This window comes from Prosopis cineraria, unplaced genomic scaffold, assembly GCF_029017545.1.
Source record: "Prosopis cineraria cultivar Desert tree isolate PC_DT_omini unplaced genomic scaffold, ASM2901754v1 PC3, whole genome shotgun sequence".
Taxonomy (NCBI): Eukaryota; Viridiplantae; Streptophyta; class Magnoliopsida; order Fabales; family Fabaceae; genus Prosopis; species Prosopis cineraria.
This window is the reverse complement of record NW_026555334.1, coordinates 43178695-43200906: the sequence shown is the minus strand read 5'-3', so window position 1 is coordinate 43200906 and position 22212 is coordinate 43178695. Positions and strand designations below refer to the sequence as shown.

The 22212-nt window shown below is 34.8% G+C and overlaps 3 protein-coding genes across 5 annotated transcripts; 1 reads left to right on the top strand and 2 right to left on the bottom strand.

Moving 5' to 3' along the window:
- Window positions 1–231: 231 nt before the first annotated feature.
- On the top strand, window positions 232–6668 carry LOC129305749 (autophagy-related protein 9-like). 3 transcript variants are annotated; one of them, XM_054945786.1, is made up of 10 exons: window positions 232–1758; window positions 1857–2177; window positions 2428–2650; window positions 3737–3916; window positions 4016–4222; window positions 4316–4393; window positions 4480–4550; window positions 4717–4827; window positions 5319–5865; window positions 5952–6668. In XM_054945786.1, exons 1-10 carry the CDS (start codon window positions 1184–1186, stop codon window positions 6006–6008), a joined length of 2370 nt encoding a protein of 789 aa, XP_054801761.1. In that variant the 5' UTR covers window positions 232–1183; the 3' UTR covers window positions 6009–6668. The 3 variants fall into 3 exon arrangements, with proteins under 3 accessions (XP_054801761.1, XP_054801759.1, XP_054801760.1); XM_054945784.1 differs by having other exon boundaries at window positions 233–1758; window positions 5319–6668; XM_054945785.1 differs by lacking the exon at window positions 4316–4393 and having other exon boundaries at window positions 233–1758; window positions 5319–6668.
- Window positions 6669–6934: 266 nt separating this feature from the next.
- LOC129305751 (RING-H2 finger protein ATL1-like) lies at window positions 6935–8182 on the bottom strand. The gene has a single exon (XM_054945787.1). It carries the CDS (start codon window positions 8143–8145, stop codon window positions 7132–7134), a length of 1014 nt encoding a protein of 337 aa, XP_054801762.1. The 5' UTR covers window positions 8146–8182; the 3' UTR covers window positions 6935–7131.
- A 7682-nt stretch (window positions 8183–15864) lies between these two features.
- LOC129307343 (ethylene-responsive transcription factor ERF098-like) lies at window positions 15865–16639 on the bottom strand. The gene has a single exon (XM_054948276.1). The coding sequence runs from the start codon at window positions 16559–16561 to the stop codon at window positions 16151–16153; it is 411 nt and encodes a 136-aa protein (XP_054804251.1). The 5' UTR covers window positions 16562–16639; the 3' UTR covers window positions 15865–16150.
- Between the last annotated feature and the right edge of the window lie 5573 nt (window positions 16640–22212).

Here is a 22212-nt window from a genome sequence, read left to right as displayed (position 1 = left end):
AAGTGCTGTGTTGATTTATAGTATGTATACAGTATACTACATGGAATAGACTTGTAGAGTGTCGTTAATCGTTAATTATTTTTATTAATTAATTCCTATTCCAATTCTTATTCTTATTAACATACCATCAACATAAGAATACATTGATAATTAATAATTTGTTTTTGTAAATCTTGTCAAAGGATAATTATCCAAAAAGGATCGTTTATTTTTGTTTAGTTTCCCATAGACTCCATTTTTCTCCACGCAGGACCATTCCTTTGCCTGGGTCGTCTTCTTCGCTTTCATTCATGTCTTCCTCGTCTTCGACTATCCTCTTGCCTTTAGTTTCCGAATTCTTCGGCTCCAATTGGCTTTTACCGCTATTTTACTAGTCAATTCCATTACCTGACCTTATTCTCCCATCAGAGCTTCATTATCTAGGTCCTCTCGTGTTATCTGCTCAGGCTAAGTTATCATCTTTATTTGTTTCTTTGTCTGACATTCTCTTTCTTCCTCTCTTTTCATAAAATCTTTATTGCAAGCTGATTTTTTATTTTTTATTTTTTTTCTCAATGACATTCTTGATAAGGAATTGCGGGTTTGGATAGTTCCGAAAACTTTATGATTATTGTCTCTTGGAATCAGTTTTAGTTGCCACAACTAGCTTATTGCTTGTCTACTCTTGCATGCAGTGTCGTGGAGTTACTGTATAGAGTGATTGGTTTTTGTTTTGGAGAACTAATATTTCTCTGAGAAGCCGTACTTTAATGCGCACGGAGTTATCCAGTTAAATGATGATGCGTTTTATTGCAATTCTTTTTTTCTTTTTTTTGGTGTTGCAGAGAGAAAGTCCATGTGTTTTTCCAAGAAGCATTTATGTTATAGATATAGATTGCTCTTGATGTCTTTTCAAGGGGGAGGCTGAGTTCAACGGCTGCATAAAGCATTCCATTCCGCTGCATTCGTTGATTGTATTTGGCTAGTGGATGTGCCTCTGGAAAGTTTGCTGTTTTTGATAAAATTCGTTTGGACCGTTATAACTTTTGACTCGTTTCATCATCAGCAGCATGCATACTTGTATGATTTCTTCGGAGATTGTACTAATTATTAACTTTGTCTTGTTTGTAGAAGCTTTTCACAACCAACCAAGTCTTTGGGGCATGGACTGGCTGTTTATGCCTACTATCACTGTCAGTGAACAATGTTTAGCAGACAAAGAGGTGCCAGTGCTTTTGGTATATTCAAATCAAAACTTCAAGGCGAATCATCACTGACATCAGGTTTGCTTCTGAATGTCCCCCGAGAGATTGAATTGTCTGGCTATGGAAGGATCCCAAGTCAAGGCAGTGAGAGCCCTTCGGGGCTTCTGACCGGTGAGAGCTTGAACGTGGAGCTAATTGCTGATTTGGATCTCTTCTTCGAAAGGCTTTACAGCTACTACTGTGAGAAAGGGCTTGGGTGCATCATTGTAAAGTGGACTGTTGAACTTCTGAGTCTAGGTTTCACCATATGCTTTTCTGGATTTTTTTTACTATATGTTGATTGGAATGGGCTTCGCAATGCAAAGTGTGGGATGGATGCAGTTGAATCTGGAATCAAGCCCTGTAATCTAGCAAAAGAGGCTCTTCGGCAACTCCCCTTAACCCCGCTAACACTTACTAAAACTATTATTGTTGTATACTTGGGAATATTTTCCATCTTTTGGATATTTTGTTTCTTGAGGTTCTTTAATCAACTAAAGGACATTCTGGAAATCCGTCAGTTTTACCACAATAGGTATGTATAGATACTAAACAAAGTTGAAGCAAATGATAACTTTCCTTGATAAGGCTTTTTTTTTTTTTTTGTCATGATTAACCATGTTTTCCTTGCAGTCTTCATGTAACCGACGATGATATCCAGACCATGCCTTGGGCAACCATCCTTGAAAAGGTTGTTTTGATACAAAGTTCACAACAGCTCTGTTTGGTCAAGGATCTTTCTGCTCATGACATGGTGATGAGATTGATGCGGAAGGAAAATTACTTGATTGGAATGCTCAACAAAGGGGTGCTTGCATTCCCCATTTCTCATTGGGTACCTGGTGCTGGTCCTACAGTGAATTCTGGTCCAAATGGAACACAATGTCGTCTAATACTTACCAAGACCCTTGAGTGGACCTTGAATTGGTGCATCTTACATAGCATGTTTGATCGGTATATTTGGATTTCCCTTGAACTAACATTTTTTGTATGGAAATTTTACTTCATTAAAATTAATATAGACTGCAAGCACCATTCATGTGAATTAAGATAGACTGCAAGCATTCCCCATTCTCCAGACCTGTATATATTGTCTCTGAACTCGATGAATAAGAAATATAGCATTCTGAACCACATGTTATTTTTGCAGTTTGGGCTATAACCAAGACAATGACGTTCTCCTTTGAACATGTTTTCTTTGCAGAAACTTTTGTGTTAAGCAGGACTTTGTGTCTAATCCAAAGACATTAAAGAAAAGGCTTATGGTAGTTGGGCTTGCAATGCTTTTACTTTCTCCATTTCTTGTCATATTCATGCTGGTATATCTCTTTCTAAGGCATGCTGAACAATTTTATAATCATCCAAGTACAGCTTCATCTCGAAGATGGTCAAATTTGTCTATGTGGATGTTTCGGGAATTCAATGAGGTATCATCGTTGTTTTTACCTTGTTTTGTTAACATTTCCCCCCAACTTTGCTTGTTGCTTGTGTGGGCTTCTTGTTAGTGTATGAATATATCCTTTACAAAGGAAAGATTTAGTCATGGGGATTTATTGACTAGCAATCCTGACGAGGAAAAAAGCTTTACTCTATGGAATGATATTATCAGTCACCAAAATGCTAGACCTTGAATATTATTTAAACTGGGTCTTCAATTTTCTTTTAAGCATTAGTGAAAGAAATGAAATATTAATCTCTTAAACAAAACCATATTACTTGTGTAGTGTGAACTATTTGAACAAAAGTTATTTCTTTGGTCCTATTTATAGGGTAAAGAAAGAGTATTTGTTTTGGTCTCATTTATAGGGCACCTTAATGATTTTTGTGTCTATCTTTACACTTTTGCCTTTATTAAGGTTATTAAATGTTAAAGTATTTTATTGTTAAAATATGTATATTTAATAGTGGTAAAGTTGAAAACTTGTCGAATTTTTAGATAGAATTAATGAGGTTTAAGATTATTTTTTTTAATTCAAGTGATAATACTCAAAGTGACTTATAAATAGGATCAAAAAAAGTATGTTTTAACTAAGATGCATGTAACTGTTGGGAGTCACTCAGATTTAATGCATTGAAATCATTTGTATTTATTTGTTCTCCTGTAATATCATATCATTCTAAAGATTTTAAGTGTTCGAAAGTGATAGTGCCTAGTTATGGTTGTTGTTGAAAATAAGCATAAAGAACAGGAAGGGAAAAATAATGATGGGGTTAGCAGAGAGGAAAATAATCAAGGAATGGAACCGATATGGAAAGGCTCATGGGCAGGAGTGTGTATACAATGTAGTTATCATCTGTTTTTATATTTAGGAGATCAGGGGATGCGATACGATTACTTGCTTTATATCACCAAATCACAAGCTCCTTGACTCTAGATCTTCTTAAAAAGCTAGCTGTTTAAAGAAAATATTCTCATGATAAATTCTTGACTGGTCAATGGTTTTGATTACATCTTACCGGTGTCCCCTTTTATCATATGTATACTCTTACCAATTATGTAACTGGTGTTCCAGGTGGACCATCTCTTCAAGCATCGGGTTAATAACAGTGTAATACATGCTTCTGAGTATCTGAAGCAATTTCCTTCACCTATAGTATCTATCATTGCAAAGTTCATCTCTTTTGTATCGGGTGGTTTTGCTGCAATTCTGATCATCGTTGCTTTTCTTGAGGAATCATTGCTAGAGGGCCATGTAATGAATTTCTACTAGTTTTGCATAAATTAAGTTAAACCATGAAATATCATGACAGTCACTAATGATAGATATCTTGTTCCTAAAATAATATTGCAGATATTTGGTCGAAACTTATTTTGGTATGGTGCTGTTTTTGGAACAATAACTGCAATTAGCAGGGCTGTGGTTGTGAATGAGCTTCTGGTCCTAGATCCCAAGGGAGCAATGTTGATGGTGGTTCAACATACTCATTATATGCCAAAGAGATGGCGTGGCAAAGAAAGCACTGAAATGGTTCACCTTGAATTTGAAACATTGTTTCAGGTATTCTCTCTAAGGTATTGGTTTAATGCATTTTCATGATAGTATAGGGTTCAGCACTGCTTTCTCATGCTGTTATGTTTTTGTGCATTTCAGTATACAGGGATGATGTTACTTGAGGAGATGGCCTCAATTTTTCTCACTCCATATTTACTTATGTTTATTGTCCCAAAGGTCCTGCCATACTTGGACATAATCTCTACTTTGATTATTTTCCATTCATTGTAATGTTTTAATTGCTTGTTTTGTTCTTTTTGCAGCGGGTCGATGATATTTTGCAGTTCATTGCAGATTTTACAGTGAATGTTGAAGGTGTTGGCCATGTTTGCAGGTTAGTATGTAATTTTATGACTCATGATTTACATCCTTTTTCAATTTGCATATGCCAGTTGTTTGGGTGTCTTTGTGAAATTCTCCTTTGCTTCCTCTTTCCAGTTTTTGCTGTGTTAACAACACGTGATTTTGGTTGTTTTGTTGTACTCTCTTTATTATTGCAGTTTTAGTGTCTTTGACTTTCAAGAGCATGGAAACAGCAATTATGGTTCCCCACATAATGCACCTCGTAGTCGGAGGAGTTCTCAGGGGAAGATGGAGAAATCATTTTTGAGGTATGTTCTATGGCAGAGCTTGTCAAGTGCACAGAAACTGACTCAATGAAGTGGTACTATATTTCATATCCATTCTGGTTAATATTATGAGCCTCTTGGTTTACCAAAAAAAAAAAAAAAATCATGAGCCTCTTGGGGTGGTACATATAGACATTTAGAAATGCTTATGGCCGCTTTGCTTAATGTTCTTGCCTTCAAGCCATAAAAGCAGTTGTCATTATTGAGGAGAAACTGATAATCGTGCCTAGGCAATGCCTCTCAGTTTCCATGAAGCCATTTTTATTTATTTTTTATTTTTAGGTTAAAGGTTTACAAGAAGCCTTTACCACTGCTGTAATGAAACACGCGGATTCTGCCCATCTAACGCTTCGTTTTGTATTTTGCCATTGCTGTGTGAAAGCAATTATTTTACAAATGTGTTGCCATAATCCAAATCTGAATGTCATTAACTCAAAATAATAAAGGGAAAAAAAACGCTGTTATTATTGCAGTTTTCAGAGTAGTTATCCATCATGGGCATCAGATTCTAGGGGGAAGCAATTTTTGCTAAATCTTGGAACCTTCAGAGAGCAAAATTGGCAAGGACATGGAAGCAGCCATGCATTTCCTCCTCCTAGGTCGTGCAAGGGTAGTTCCAATACCAGGATCTACGGAAGCAGAAACAGGTTTACGTCCTGGGAAATGCCATGTGTATTTGGCAATCACTTGGGTTCGTTGTGGCTGATTGATGCCAACCAAAATAACCATCCTTATCTTCTAGATTGGTACTATACATCTCGACCTCATGATGCAACTATGCGAAAAGCTCCAACAGAATCATCCGAAGAAATTGAGTTTCATTTGGGAGATTATCCACTGCCCTCCAACTTGGCTCCTAATGTACCTGGTTATGAAGGATATCACGAGGATAGCTCAGCATCTCATCTTGGGGCTTCCACATTGGCTCCCATCTTCAAGGAAAGCTTAATTCAGGATCATAATTTTACTGACCGTTCCCACTCTATCAGAAATCACTGGTGGGCAAGAAGTGGCCCGCAGGTTGGGCAAGCTCAGACAAGCTTTTTTGAGCCTCCAGATTTTAATTACCGAACATCGTGGAATTATTATGATAAGTTTTCTGACAGGAGCTTGGAGGATCCAGAACAAGACTTGGACTGGAGAGACCATCAAAGATTAGCTAAAACAACTTGCCCAGATGACTTGGAGACGGGAGACTTCAAATTTCATGTTGATGATATCCATGGCAGACCTCCAGAAGTGGCCACTGTTAATCCAAACACTGCAAGCTTTTGATTGATGCTTCAGAAGGTTCTTGCTTCTCCCAAGCATATGGAATGCTTTAGTTTCTTAGTCATGATTGTCCCTTCCTTTGTAAAGGAATCCTGTGCATTCTTTTCTGTATATAGATAGGTTCTTTGTTATGATGTCAAGGTTTTACTGAGCTTCAGCTTTCAGCTTGGATTTGGGATTTGGGATGTCAGAGCTGCCTTACCGAAAATGTATTCTTGTTCATATTCATTGGAGCGGCTCTGTGCGACATGTGAATATGCCATTAACGTTGATCTTTCTTACATCAACTGGTATACGCATTTGAAAAAAATGTGGACTGCTTAACCTGGGAAATTTATGGGTTATCTTGAATTACCTTTGGCACGAGGAAAGCGGGGGCGAGTCGTTTGTTCACGTCTGCTTAATTTTCGTCTGTCTTAAAAGTTAAGTTTGACTTGTCAAACTTCTGTGGATAGCCAGGTTGTAAATTGAGATTATTGGCTGAGATGTATTATTGATGCTGGAATTGTTGACTGGATTATAAAATTTACAAGATAAAAGTAGGATATGAATGTTCATGTGCCTCTTACAGTGGCAAAGAGCCCACCTCATAGCTGTTATGCTGCATTTTCCCATATAAGCATGATCGCTCAGAGACAAAAAGAAGGCAGAGATGATTTCCCAAGTGAGACGTTTCCCATTCATGCCGCTGCTACTCATGGCTTCCCATTGTCTTCCTGGTGGGTCCCGCTGCTCTGCATTCTCTCCCTAATACGCATGACGGGAACATGGAAGCAATCATTCGCATTCATTGTGAATGAAGACATACACCTTCAAATCTAAGCAAATGACACTAAAAGCAATGCCTCTGTTCCACTTCCACCGTCCGACTCACTTCGCCATTCCCTATAATTGCAAAAGCGCTCTATTGTTTTTTGTGTCACTCATTTCTAATCCCCCACTTTGAAGATATTAACATTAACGACTGGAAATTAAGAGAACAACCAAGAAAAAAAGGGAACAAAATTTGTTACATCAGACTTCGTTCTCCAGGGGAAGCACCGCATTTTTGGATCCACGACCATAACGAAATGGAAAGAAAGACCTTCGACCTCTGCTGTTACTGTTACTGTCTTCACTCCCGCTTGCCTCGTTTTGATGCCTATGTGGCTGCTGTGCAATGGCTTGAACTTCCAAGTAAACTTGCCTATCATTTGCAGAATCCATGGAGAAAGATCTTCGAAGGGGCTGAATACAGAAGTGTTCATCTTTCTTCCTCGTATCAATACACTCGTCTCCCATGATGGACAGGTGCTGCCACTTCCTCGGTTTCAAGTGCCCCAGCTTCTGCTCCATCTTCCTTGCAGAGCGACTTCTGCTCGGTGCCAAGCTTCCCCCGCTCGACTGATTTCGTTCATGTTGCCCCAGTGACAGAGATCCCCCATCTTCTTCCCCCAGTTCAATGACCACAAAGTCTTCATCGCTACCCATATTGGAGAGTAACTGAGAATCTTGGGGAGAAGAGCTGGGTGCCACAATATGGTCCAATGGAGGACGAGCGGTACCCGAAATGCTTGATCTGCAAAGAGGACAATTGGCGTTGCTCTGAAGCCAAATGTCAACACAGTCCAAGTGAAAAGCGTGGCTGCATTTGGGCAGAACTTTGAGCATGTCCTGTTGTTGAAACTCACTCAAACATACCACGCACCCATACACAGTGCTCACACTACCAGCATGATCCTCACCTTTGACAAACTGGAATGTGGGTATTTCTCGGATGATGGATTCATCGAGGCCACGATTCCACATGGTGGGGGAGAGAGCTATGAACGGTTCTTCGCTGTGTCTGGGACGCAGAATGGAAAGCCATGTGAGAGGGTTGAGGTGGTGCCAGTAAGAGCAGCATCTGGTGACGAAAGTGAAGTAGCCGATGAGCAAGAAAGCCATGGCCATGATGCTGAGCACAACGATGGCGAATACGGGTAAAGCAGAGTCCGAGGTAGCCATAAAGCCGAAGTCCGTGAACGGGAATGCCTCAGGCTTGGACATACGGGATAAATAGGTTTGACTAACAAGTCGCAGAGGCCATGGTGTGGAGACGGTTCTAAAACCAGATTGCATTATGAAAGAACAAATATTATATTATTATTATTGGTGGTATATTATATTATTAGTAGATCAGAAGGCTTGCGAGTCCAGACACACCCATCGAATGAATCGGATTAGGAAACGGAAAAGCACGTGGGGTCGGGATTTGACTTTGTGACAAAATGTTTGGGTTTGTGTGGTTTTCATTCTTTTTCACATGTTACTTGCCCCTGCCTGATCTTGACTATTCCGTTAGGACCTGCCTCTTACCTTTTTCTGCAGATTTAAATTATAACAAAATTTACAAACATTAGTGTCACGTCTGGGGACCCCCAGCCTTGCCAAGCACTCTTCAAAACTTACCGTTTCATTATATTATGTGTACGATTCGACAAGATCTTGGTTTTAATAAACAAAACAACGCTGGAATAATGTCAGAAGAAGGTAATTAGTTACACGAATTATACGTTTGCAGCTGATTTATTGTTATCAATTTATCTGTAAATCAATCCTATTGGAATCCCTGCATGTCTTTCTATAAAATGATTAAATGCGCAACGTAACGTATTAAATTATGGGAGATCAATGAATGCACGTGCTATTGGAACAATATTTGTGTCTCGCAGGTCCTAGCTAGCTAGACCAGGATAAAGCAACTTATGAACACTAACAATATATTATATTTTATGACTACTAAGTCATTTAAATTATATACATTAATTAATATATTTATGTGTCCATAATTTATATTTAATTACGACAACACTAGAACGAAGTAAGATTCTCCTGCTTCCCATCCTACCCTCATAAGAGCAAGATTTTTTTTTTTTATTACCCACCCATCCTTTTGAGGGCAGGATCGAGATTACGAGAGTGGAAGCAGGAGAGAGCCTACTCCTACAGTAGAAACGTGCTAATATCAGTAATTAACAGTCAATACTCCATGAGAGAAATGTAAGACATGTGATATGCATTGTAACCCTTAGTTATCTATCAACATTTTATCTTAATTTCCAATTATGTAAAAGGATTGAAAAAAAAAATGCAGCTTCACTATTTTTTGTTCCAGCAACATTAATGGTATTTCCCTCCATATTGCAAAGGGAACACACAAGAATGGATATAATACACTACTGAAAAATTGCCAATATACAGGCCCATCCATATAATAATTATTTGAAAAATCGTTATATAAACAAAATAGGATTAGATTCAAGAAATTATATAACGGTTATATAACATAACCGTTATAAAGTCTCTCGGATTATACAACAATTAATAAGAAAACTTGTAATGTAGTTTTTAATTTTTTTTAATTCTCTTTTCAACTAATCACAAAATAATGTTTAAAGCTATATAGTTGTTATCTCCAATAATTGTTGTATAGACGATTTTAAAAAAGTTACTCTAAAGATTGTATAGCAGTTATTTTAAAATAACCGTTATACAATCTTACAACTATATAATAATTATTTTTAAATAATGGTTAAATAGTCTAATTTAAAATATTTTCAACTACTTCTTTTTGGATATGCTATCATTTTTATAAGTTATTGCTCTACATAGGTTTGAAGATTTTTTTTTAATGTTGTAATTGTAGAAAGAGAGGGCATAATATCAAGAGTATGATAATTTTAAGTTGTTATGTTGTCAAAAAAATTTCAAGTGTAATAGGACATAATTTTAAGCTGTGAGATGTTGAATCAGTATATGTTTTGCCCCAAAGGCATGGTGATTTGTTTTGAGCTAGAGGTTTATGACAATATCAATGCCTGGGAAAACATTAATAATGAGTTTGCAATAGAGGTTGTCAACCATGGGAAGGAGAGCACGAGTCTTTGTAAACATTTCATGAGGAATATTTACTAATCAATTATATATTTTAAATAACTTACTTATATTTAATATATTTCATTAATCATCATATTATTTTAACATATAAAGAACCTGCGTACATCGATGATAACACCTAGGAGCCTCTCAAATAGGTGCTTTTGATAAGTCTCCACGTTTCCCCTTATGGTAGGGGGTAATGAGCGAGAAACAGCAAGAGATTAGATCACAAGACATCACTGATTATTTAAACCAACATGTGACTTGGGAGTGTCAAAATTTCTTGGTATCATTTTGTGACAAATGAATCATTTTTAATAGTCTTATGTGAATTTTTTAATTAATTTAATTTTGTACAACAAATGCTAATATGTGCTCATTGTGATAAAGGTTATTGGATGCTACTTGCAATCAATTAATATAAAGGCATAAATTGGTACCTCAATCCTCATGGAGAGCAACCTAAAACATATCATGATAATATTCAATAATAAGTCAGTTAATTAATTTTTTATATGTATGTAAATTATTATTTCTATGCAGTCTTTCATATAAAATTTCATACTATCATGTAGGATTGTCCACGTGTTTTGAAGAGAAAAAAAAACTTTGCCTTCCATTCATAGAGCTCACAATTATGAGGATGTACTTGAATGAACAATACTATATTATGGTATATATTTATCCTAAATTTATTTTATCAAATTTAGTTTATTATATTATAACTAATTCTCTTTTTTGTTTGATCAAAAGAGTCCAAAACAATTTAACAAGACCACAGATTTTGGTTATAGCATCATGAGGTATATAAAAGACATAGTCAATCATGTGCCAAATGATGAAATATAACCGACCAAGTGTGTCTTTTATCTCTACATTATTAATGTTAATAATTTACATTCTATTACACATGTCACATACTTAAGTTTAATTTTTGTTATGTTTGGCCTAACGGTATTTTATAGATGCATCCGTAGAGGAATATGCTGTAGCTACATTGAAGACGTCCTCGATGAGTTGTCCCAAGATTTATTCAAGCAATGGGTAAAATATGCAAGCAGACAACCACTAGCTTGCTCAATTAATTTTGGTTCTTTATACTTAGGCAAAACATACTTACTTTGGTCAATTTTAGTTTTTGGTTAAATTTCTCCAATTCAACTTGTAAATGGGTTTTACTTGAAATTTTTCTTGTAACTACTGTATAGGCATTTTTTGACAATTTTAAATTACTTTTAAATAGATTTTAGATGTTATTATAAGGGAATAAAGTTGAATTTTAAAATATTGATTAATTATGCGCACAAATTTTAGTTTTTTTTTTTTGGGACTCTATTGTTGGATTGTTATTGTTGGGAATGTCTGTTTATTTGTTATTGCAGGGAGCAATTGCAGGGAGCTGCTAAAAATGCAATCCTCTATTTAAAAAAATAAATTACAAAGTGGTTATTTAAAAATAATCACTATATAATCAAATATATATATATATATATAATGGTTATATGATATAACCGCTATATAGATTAGTCTACGTAGTTGTTTTTTCTGTAAATAACTACTATATAGTTAGTTGGGCAAATTATAAAAAATAATCAAAACTGAGCCTAATTATATAATAGTTGTTTTGAAAAAAACCGTTATATAGTGTATTGAAAAAAGCTTGAGACCAATAACTGAAACAAATTATATGATGGTTATTTGTAAAAAATCACTACATAGATACCAACTATACAACAACAACAACAAGCCTTTATCCCACTAGGTGGGGTCGGCTACATGGATTGCAAGACGCCATTGTGCTCTATCATTTATTAAGCTTTTAGAAATATTATTAATTAAGAGATCACGTTCAACAACTTCTAAGAGTGTTCTCTTAGGCCTTTCTCTACCTCTCTTAATCGAACTCAAAGTTATATGTTCCACTCTTCTCACTGGTGCCTCCCTTGATCTTCTTTGTACATGCCCAAACCATCTCAACCGATTTTCTACCATTTTTTCCTCAATAGGTGCCACCCTCACTTTTTCACGTATGTGCTCATTTCGAATTTTATCTTTACGTGTATGTCCGCACATCCATCGTAACATTCTCATCTCTACTACTCTAACTTTATGCTCTTGCTGTCCCGTTAGAGCCCAGCATTCACTACTATATAACATTGCCAGTCTGATAGTAGTACGATAAAACTTTCCTTTAAGTTTATTAGGTACCTTACGGTCACAAATAACTCCTTTAGCTTTTCTCCAATTAAACCACCCAGCTTGAATTCTATGTGAAATATCTCCACTGATTTCGCCATCATTTTGAATAATGGCTCCCAAATATCTAAACTTTTCCACTTGAGGTATAATTTGATCTCCCAATTTCACTTCCAAATTATTTTCGAATAGTCCTTTACTAAATTTACAATATAAATATTCCGTCTTACTTCTACTCAGACGAAAACCTTTCGACTCCAATGTCCTCCTCCATAATTCAAGTTTGTAATTAACCTCTTCTCTTGTCTCTGCTATAAGAACTATATCATCCGCGAAGAGCATACATTTCAGAATTTCCTCTTGAATATGTTCCGTCAAAACATTTAAAATCAAGTTGAACAAATAAGGACTCAGAGATGATCCCTGATGTAGTCCAATCTTTATAGGAAAATCCTTTGTTTGACCACTAGGCGTTCTTATACTAGTTTTTACCCCCTCATATATATCTTGTATGGCTTTAATATAAGCAATCCGTACTTCCTTTTTTTCCAACGCTTTCCAAAGAACTTCTCTTGGTATACGGTCATAAGCTTTTTCCAAATCAATAAAAACCATGTGTAGATCTTTATCTTTACAACGATACTTTTCCATTAATCCCCTTAGTAGATAAATCGCCTCTGTAGTTGATCTACCTGGCATAAAACCAAATTGATTCTCAGAAATACTTGTCTCCAATCTCAACCTGTGCTCAATTACTTTCTCCCACAATTTCATTGTGTGGCTCATGAGTTTAATCCCTCTATAGTTAGTACAATTCTGAATATCTCCTTTATTTTTATAAATAGGAATTAATGTACTTCTCCTCCACTCATCAGGCATTTTCTTGGACCGTAAAATCACATTAAATAACTTAGTTAACCATCTCACCCCTTCTTCACCTAAACATTTCCACGCTTCGATAGATATACAATCAGGTCCGTTAGCTCTACCATTTGTCATTTTCTTAAGAGCTTCCTTTACCTCCTTATCACGTATTTTTCGATAGAATGACAAATTTTGTTCTCCTTCACCAGTTACTAAATCTTCCAAGTTACTAGATGAATCCTCTCCATCATTAAGAAGTTTAGAAAAATAAGTCTCCCATCTATTTTTAATTTCATCATCAGTAACTAAAATTCTTCCCTCTTCATTCTTAATACACCTTACCTGTTCTAGATCTCTTGATTTTCTTTCCCTATTCTTGGCAATCTTATAAATATTTTGCTCTCCTTCCTTCATCTCAAGGTTCTTATAAAATTCTTCAAAAGCTTTAGAACGAGCTTCACCCACAGCTCTCTTAGTTTCCTTCTTAGCCATACGATACCTCTCCCAATTTTCCTCATTGTTACACAAATGTATGGCTTTAAAACAGTTCTTCTTATACTTGATTTTGTCCTGTACACTATTATTCCACCACCAAGACTCCTTATCTCTCGGACCAGAACCTTTCGATTCTCCCAAAACTACTTTTGCAACCTCCCGTATCTTTTTAGCCATATCCTCCCATATGATGTTAGCACTTCCCTGAGAATCTCAAATTCCTTTATCCAAAAGATTTCGTTTGAAAATATCTTGCTTCTCACCTTTTAATTGCCACCACTTAATCCTTGGTGTTACTACTTGTCGACGTTTTTGAATTTTACTCATAATACACACATCAAGGACTAAGACCCTATGTTGTGTCGTTACAGTATCTCCGGGGATCACCTTACAATTTTTACAAAGTTTTCTATCTGTGTTCCTAACCAAAAGAAAATCAATCTGCGATCTTGAGGCTCCACTTTTGTAAGTGATGAGATGCTCATCTCTCTTCTTGAAACAAGTGTTGGCAATCTTAAAATCATACGCCAATGAGAAATCAAGAAGAGTTTGTCCTTCATTGTTTAGCTCTCCAAAACCAAAACTACCATGCACCCTCGCATACTGACCAGCTTCCCTCCCAACATGCCCATTAAAGTCTCCTCCAATAAAAATCTTTTCACTCTGTGGTATGTGTCGAATCAACCCCTCCAGATCCTCCCAAAATAATTCCTTAAGACTGGCTTCTGTCCCGACTTGCGGCGCATAAGCGCTAACAATATTAACAGTCTCACGTCCAATTATCATTTTTAAAGAAATAATTCTGTCTCCAATTCTGCTAACTTCTACAACGTTCTTCTTCTACTTCTTATCTATAATGATGCCTACTCCATTGCGTGCACTTACTTTTCTTGTATACCAAAGTTTGAAACCTTGAATATCCTTAGCTTCTTCTCCACGCCATTTTGTTTCTTGCAAGCAAAGGATATTGATTTCCTTTGAATCATAACCCCTACAACCTCTACAGATTTACAATTTAATATCCCAACATTCCAAGTACCAAATCTAATTTTGCTCTTATGGACTAACTTCTTTAGCCGCGTGCGTCTAGAATGACGCGGTAGCCCTTGCTCATTTAACACTACATCCGGGCGCCGATGCAGCGGCTCTAACTCACTTATCACTGTACTCGAGCCATGCAGCGCGTTACTTACGGGCAACGACCTAGTATTAACATTATAACGTCTATTGTCCATGTTCATGATAGATTCAACAAATTTTTACATTGGCTGTTGATGGCCTAACACAACCCTCCTCCTTTACTCGGGCTTGGGACCGACTATAAACATAGGTGGAGTTACATAGATACCAACTATAAAGTAATTAAAAACTGCTAGTATATAATTTTATTTAGATTATACAGCAATTAAAAACTGTTATATATTAACAAAAATAATCATTATATATACATTTTTTTGTAGCAGACAACCTGCTCCTGTAATAGAACTGTTCTAACGTCAGTAATTAATGGTCAATTAACTGTCAAGACTCCACAAGGAAAATGTAAGACTGAGACATGTGATACACCCTGTAACCGCCCTTAGTTATCTATCAACATTTTTTTCTTAATTTCAAATTACGTAAAAAGATTGAATAAAAAGAATTTCAATTTCATTATGTTTTGTTAAAGCAACGTTGATGGTATTTTCCTCCTTATTGCAAAGGGAACACACGAGAATGGGTATAATAACTGAAGAAATGTCTAGAGAAAACGAACAAAAACTAAAGGAAAGAACATGAGGTGGGATTGAACAAGGCGGCATTCAACCGCGTAAGGAGAATGAGGAAATCAATCTCTTTGAGTGTGTTGACAAAATAGTAAACGCTGGGTCATCGAATATAAATGATAGAATTGAAATGACGGCCCATAGAAGTGGATTAGTGGACGGAGGGGGTGAGTAATGAATATACATAGACACATATGTATAAGTTAATCTATGAACCCTCACTTATTGAGCCAGGCTTCAAAGCTTAAAAAGGCCTCACCCTTGAAATTTCTGCATAATTAAGCTCCCTCAAAATTTATTTTAATTGACTCATTAAGTGTCTTTCTTTATTGCTTCTGCCATTGCTGCATCATACGTGAGTAACTGAAGAAGCTCCCATTTCAATTTAATTATTTTTAGTGCAAAAACAAGATAAGAATCTGGTATTAAAGGGATCATTTTGCCACATTGTGATTGGATGTAGTGGATGACGCAGCGACGCCAGCAAATTAATACATATCCGCTGTAAAATTAATACAAATGGGTCGTCCGTGGGTGTTAATTATCAATTCAGAGAAAAATAAAATGACCCCAATGGAACATCAACCACCGACCTCAGTCACACGGGGCTGAGATTTTGGATTGGAGATATCAACATTCATTGATTAGTGAAACTGAAAGTATTAGGGAAAAGACGGTACGGAACAGTGTTCACAAAATACATCACCATGAAACTTAATTGCTGACACATGAAAAGAAGCAAATAAAAGAAAGAAAAAGAAACCAACGAATTGATTCCATTGTGCGATACAAGAATAATTCAGTTGGGGAAGTCAGGGTGGCGGGTAAACTTGTTGTTGAAGGAGTTCATCCAGCAAGTTGTTGTCCAGGTATTCGAACTCCACAGCACCGTCGGCGTCGGGTGGCGGGAGTCTGGAAGAATCACGAGAAGAAGAGGACAGGGGCAGAGGCAGTGATGAAGTAGGAGGATGAAGAGATTGATGCTCGTTGGGGAAATTGAGAATGGCTCGGTGACCCCTGAAATGAAAAGCGGCGGCATCGTAGGCCCTGGCAGCCTCCTCGGCGGTGTCGAAGGTCCCCAGCCAAATGCGAGTCCCCTTCCGGGTCGGGTCACGAATCTCTGCGGCGAACTTACCCCACGGTCTCCGCCGTATCCCCCGGTATCTTAGCTCTCCACTATTCTCCCTTCCGTTCTTATTCTCGCTCCCGGTCCCCTCTTCCATCAATAATTCTCTCCGACAAGTGATCAGCGATCGATCTCCGATGGATCCCTCTGTTTGACGTTAGCTTTGCCTGGGGGTAACACTGGGCGGGGGGGCACGTGATATGGTTATATAATTACACATGCGCCACCTTGACCAGACGAGGACGGTCGTATTCGACGGTTTGAATTTCAACTTGGAAACAATTGTATAATATTATTAGTTAACATGTGTTGAAGTGGGCCGCTGGTAAAGATTCGGGGATATGACAAAATAATGAAGAAAGATGGCTACATGTCTGACGACGGCGATACCCACTGCGCTGATCATATAGTGACCGGACCGGACCACGCAAGGACAAGGAGGCCTCATTACCGCAGGTGCGTTTAAGCATGCATCCAGTGTCTTGACGAAAAATGAAGGAATCAATCCTTTGGCTTATTGTTCAGTTCCCTGTAGATTCTAGAGCATGGTCTAGGTTGGGGAAAAATTCACACCTTCATTTCATGGTGATCGTGTATACAATATATCTCATCTAATCTATTGTAAAACTGGTGCATACATCGTAAACGTAACAAAATAATCTATCATAATTCAATAGCATTTCGTGTGTGGTATTCATGTAAATATTTAGTCGCCTTAAATTTATTTCAGGGGTAGAGAAAATGTAGCTTTTTATTGTAAAACAATTCTACTCAATATCACGTCGTGCATTTTGATGATGAAAATATGGGTTTACAGAGCCAGAAAAATACACAAGAAAATATCCCCTGGTTTATTCATTCAATTAATAATGCATTTGATTGAATCAATATTTATAAATACTAGTACACTGAAATGAAAGCTACTTATTATTGTTTATAAAATTATATAAATACAAATTCAAGATTCATATTCCGCGCAACACAATATTTGGTCATTGGTTTATAATTTGTGCATGGAATATTGGATGCTTGATTATTTCATCGTCAAAACTTGTTTATGCATGTGATTAGGACGGGGGATATATATTTTAGCTCTGCATATAATCATTTTTATTAATTAATGATAAAATAGCATAAACATATATAATTAATGTTTAGTTGAAATTATGAACTCATAATTATTTGAAAACAAAAATTAAACCTAAGACATAATGTTATTTCTAAACGATGAGAAAATTGTGTTGTGTAATAATGTCCCATTTAGTAGCATGAAATTGGGATTAGATAATTGGAAGTGAAATTAAAATTGTGAAAATAAATTATTTGTTGCAATGAATTTCATTTCTCTAAAGAATTTAATTCTATCAAAATTGATAGAATTCACTTTTACCTTTAGATTTATGGAACCCACTTCCTCCCTCATTTCCTTAGTAAAAAATGGCTCAAGACTATTTTACCCATCAATCTCTTTCATCCTTGAGGGCATCCCTTCCACCGTTCGCCCTCTGCATCTCTTTCACCAACACCATCTTCCTTAATAATGAAAGATGATGTAGCCATGGAAGTGCAGGAGAAGGTGGATTCATTCTAGAAGAGATTTGACTATCTTTGAAATATATTAAATATAATATTGATCTTTCTAAAGAAATTTATTTTGGCCACATATCTTTTTCAAAAATGCTTGATTAATTATTGAATTTGTTGGGTGATTTTGATGTTTTCGCGTTGATTCAGTTTTCAAGCACGAAGGCTATGGTTGTATTGATTTCTTGGGCTGGTTGAGGATGCTTTTACGGTTGAAGAGTTTCTTTGTTTTTTTTTTTTTTTGTTTTTGGTTTAGGGCATTTTAGTATTTTTATATTATAAATACATATTTCAATTAAAACTTATATCCTGCTTTTCAGTATATAGCAAACATATTTTAAAACTCCACTTCCATCTTATTTTGTCTTCATCTTTCATTTTTTATTCCACTCTCACTTTTATTAAAATCTCTTTCATCCTATTAAACGAGCTGTAATTAAATTATGACATTACTTATAAATAGTATGATTTTTTATATATGGATATTATATACTGTATGAATTTTCATTATATACAATGCATTCCGTCAACTTTTTTTAGCCATTATAAAGTAATTAAAAGTATCATATAATTTTATTAGAAGGGAATAAAAGATACCGTCTACACATTAGCTTCATTTTAAATTATAAAACATTCTTGAAGGTTAGACATCTTAAAATATACAATGCCTTGATAAAAATAAAGTTTTATTTAATTATATTCTCTTTTTTAATATTCTTAATAAATGAAGTATTAAATAAAAGATATTTTTAAATACATAAATATAAAATGGTATCTAGATATCTAAATGCTTTGTGTTCAAAGTGCATGAATTGGCTGTTCAATCCATCTAAAAATGAGTATATTATTTTTTGCTCTTATCTATAAATCATCTCATTTAATTTTTATCATAAATTTCTTCCTTTATCATCCACTAAATGTTGGAGAAAAAATATATTATTAAAGTATATACATTTAACAAGGATAATGTTGATAAATTATTAAATTTTTAGACAAATCTAATAAATTTTAAGATTTTTCTTACTTTGTGTGAAATATTTTTTCTGGTCTTATTCATGAGGCACATTTTAAAAGATTTATTTAGTCTCATTTATAAATCATAATGTGACTTTTTAGGTAATATTTAAAAAATATTTTTAAAATTATTATTCATGAAAATTTAAATCTATTATATAATAATATATTTAAAATATTACACATTTTTATTTTTTTATTTTGATATTGATAAAATTAATAAAAATAATTTTATGTTAGTAATTTATAAATAGAGTAAAAATAATTCATTGAAGTGCTGTACTAATTAATTAGCAGGTGACAGGCTGACGTCGCCCTACCATCATAAAGGTGTTGGATAATCATGACGAAATTTAAAGTTCAAACGCAACAATTTAGTAAGGGAATTAGGTGAGGAAATACAGCAGTCAGCTGATGGGGTCAGCAAAATATTTGTTTTTTTGTTGCTTTTCTTTTTTCCTGTTTAATTATTTATCAGAGTCTTCATTCTCCATCTGAATCTGATGTTGGTGACTGCTGATAACCAGGAAATTTTTTTTATCCAAACAATGTTTTCTTTTTTTTCCGCCCCGCATATATGCAAACAAATAAAGGTTCCCAAATGAAGTCCTATGGCCGAAACATCATAGGCCCACTCAATCTGACTCATTATTAATAGTTAAAATCTTGTAATATTCTTTTTTTTTTTATTTACTTTGCCCAGATTCTGCAGCCAGTGGCATCTACGACTAAGAAACCATGACTTCAAAATTCACGGCTCTCAAATACCTCAAATTTATAATTTTTTAAATGAAAACAGAGCTCCTGGAAGCTGCCAAAAGGTAAAAATAAAAAATTGCATTGCATTCCACTAGTCCCCACTTCATTCTTTAAAAGATATTTCCACCTGTCATTCACGGATTCCGTTAATAAGCTGCTCTATCACTTAATTTTGTTTTATTTTTTTTTAACCAAATCGCCCCTGTCTTACACGGACTCCTTTAGTAATATTTCGAACACTTGCTCAGCCAAATATATATATATATATATATATTTTGATTATTTTTTAAGTTCACAGGTATGTTTTTAAAAAGAATTTCTTAAATCTCAGTTCAATTTGACATTTTTAAGTTGGTTAATTTTTTTTGAATTAATAACTACTTTTAAACACATTTAATCGAATATTTTCGCACCGAATGATTTGAAACTCTGAGAAATATAATGTTAAATAAATTAAACATGGATTAATATGGAGAAAAATATTTAACCCCAAAAAATAAACCACCCACTAACCCTACTTTTGCCACCCACACTGGCCCACCTCCAAAAAAAAAAAAAAAACCCAGAGACATTTCGACATTATCCAATTTAATACTAATGACTAAGCAGGTAACGGAAATTAGTTTAGATACATTACAACTCCATTAATATAGCTCTTCAGATGTGTCGGAGACGATCGGAGAGGTGGACTCGCTGGCGGTTCTAAGAGCTAGCATCCTTGCAGGGCAATATGCGTGAGCGAAATTGAATTTATGAATTTCAAGGTGTAAGGATATTTAAAATTAATTTCGAATAAGTTCAAACTTCTAACTGTCAAAGGAAATGTTAGAATCTTTAACTAAATATTCGAATGGAGTCCGGACATAGGCCACAGTGTAGATTTTGAGAATAAATAGGAGGTTTTAATAAGGTTTGCAAAATCAAAGAGAGAGTTCATAGTACTTTCGTCGTCCTTAAATGAAGGGGCCGACGGAGAAGTTTGTCTCATTTTTAGAATAGGATCTCATGTTCATTTAGCTTTCCTAAATTATCATTGCGCACACTGAATTTTGAATTATCAAAGTGGCCTTGGGGGGGTGTTCGGTGATGGTTGAGACGGAAGAAAGAGGTAACATTTTGACTTTGGGAGCTTGACGAAGGGCATTTTGGTTTGAAAAGTTTCAATCCCAAAAATAAATACCTAATATCACCTTTTCTATAGGTGTGTCCAATCTCAAGCTCAAGTAACAATTAATTCATTGTACCAAGCATGATAAAAGTAGGCTGACCCAATTTTAAGGAAAATTGACAATTAAGGACTCCTTGACGTTATTAATTTTAATTAAGGATTATAAAATATTAAAATCTTAATTAAAGATAAAGTTTTTTACTTAAAAAAAAGCATACATAACTTTATAAAATTACTCTCAACTAAGTACTAAAATATATATAATATTATTAAAATCACTATTGTAAAATGAGAATATAATTAATGTTAATTAGCAAAATAAGGAATCACAAATAAATTATTTTTTAATATGAAAGAAATTCACTTTTAAAATATTTTAAGATCACTTATGAACGTATAAAGTAATTTAAGAATTTACTAATTTCATCATAAATACAAACCAAACAACTTGTTAAATTTTATGCTTGTTAATAGGGTTAATATCTAATTTAACTCTGAACTATATAGGTCCAGAGGCAATTTAAAACTATAAATTTTTAAAAAGTACATTTTAAACCTTAAACAATTAAAATTGAAACAATTGTGCTTCCATTGTTAAGCTTAAATAAACGTCTGTCAAATTAAGGCTTACTATGCAATTTTCACTAAATGAGGGTAGGAAAGAGACGAATAGTGAAATTTGGTGAAAATTACCCATTAAATCTAAATTTTTAAAAAAACCAATGAATATTTGTTAAAATTTCATAATATGGGTGAAATTCTCCCAATTTTAATTATTTAAGGTTCAAAATGAACTTAAATTTAGAGTTTAAATCACCCCAAAGCTATAGTTTAGGCTTTAAATTGCCTGTGAATCCATATTAATATATAGTTAGACCATTTGAAAAATAAAGAGATGATACTGCTCAAATCACTATCATGGCATAAAAATATTGTTAATGTCAATTGAAAAACAAGGAACCATATTTGGAAATAAATTGTTTTTCAATATGAAATAAACTTACATTCCAATGTCATTTTTGAATATACAAAAGTAACTTGAAAATTTACTAACTTCACTTTGTAATTTTTTCCTAAAGGGCATTTAAGACAATTCATATTTTTTTTAAAATTCCATGACCCTTAATTGAAATTTTAATATTTTATGGTCATCAATTAAAATTAATAACCTTAGGGGTCTTTAATTGTCATTTTTTTAATTTTAATTTCAATCCCAATTCCAT

What these genes read in the sequence shown, in the direction of transcription:
- LOC129307343 (XM_054948276.1), bottom strand. Translation starts at nt 16,561, where the DNA reads ATGGAAGAGGGGACCGGGAGCGAGAATAAGAACGGAAGGGAGAATAGT.
- LOC129305751 (XM_054945787.1), bottom strand. Translation starts at nt 8,145, where the DNA reads ATGTCCAAGCCTGAGGCATTCCCGTTCACGGACTTCGGCTTTATGGCT.
- LOC129305749 (XM_054945784.1), top strand. Translation starts at nt 1,184, where the DNA reads ATGTTTAGCAGACAAAGAGGTGCCAGTGCTTTTGGTATATTCAAATCA. An exon ending in AATTTGAAACATTGTTTCAG is followed by an intron (nt 4,223 to 4,315) that starts GTATTCTCTCTA and finishes TGTGCATTTCAG; the next exon opens with TATACAGGGATGATGTTACT. An exon ending in TTATGTTTATTGTCCCAAAG is followed by an intron (nt 4,394 to 4,479) that starts GTCCTGCCATAC and finishes TTCTTTTTGCAG; the next exon opens with CGGGTCGATGATATTTTGCA.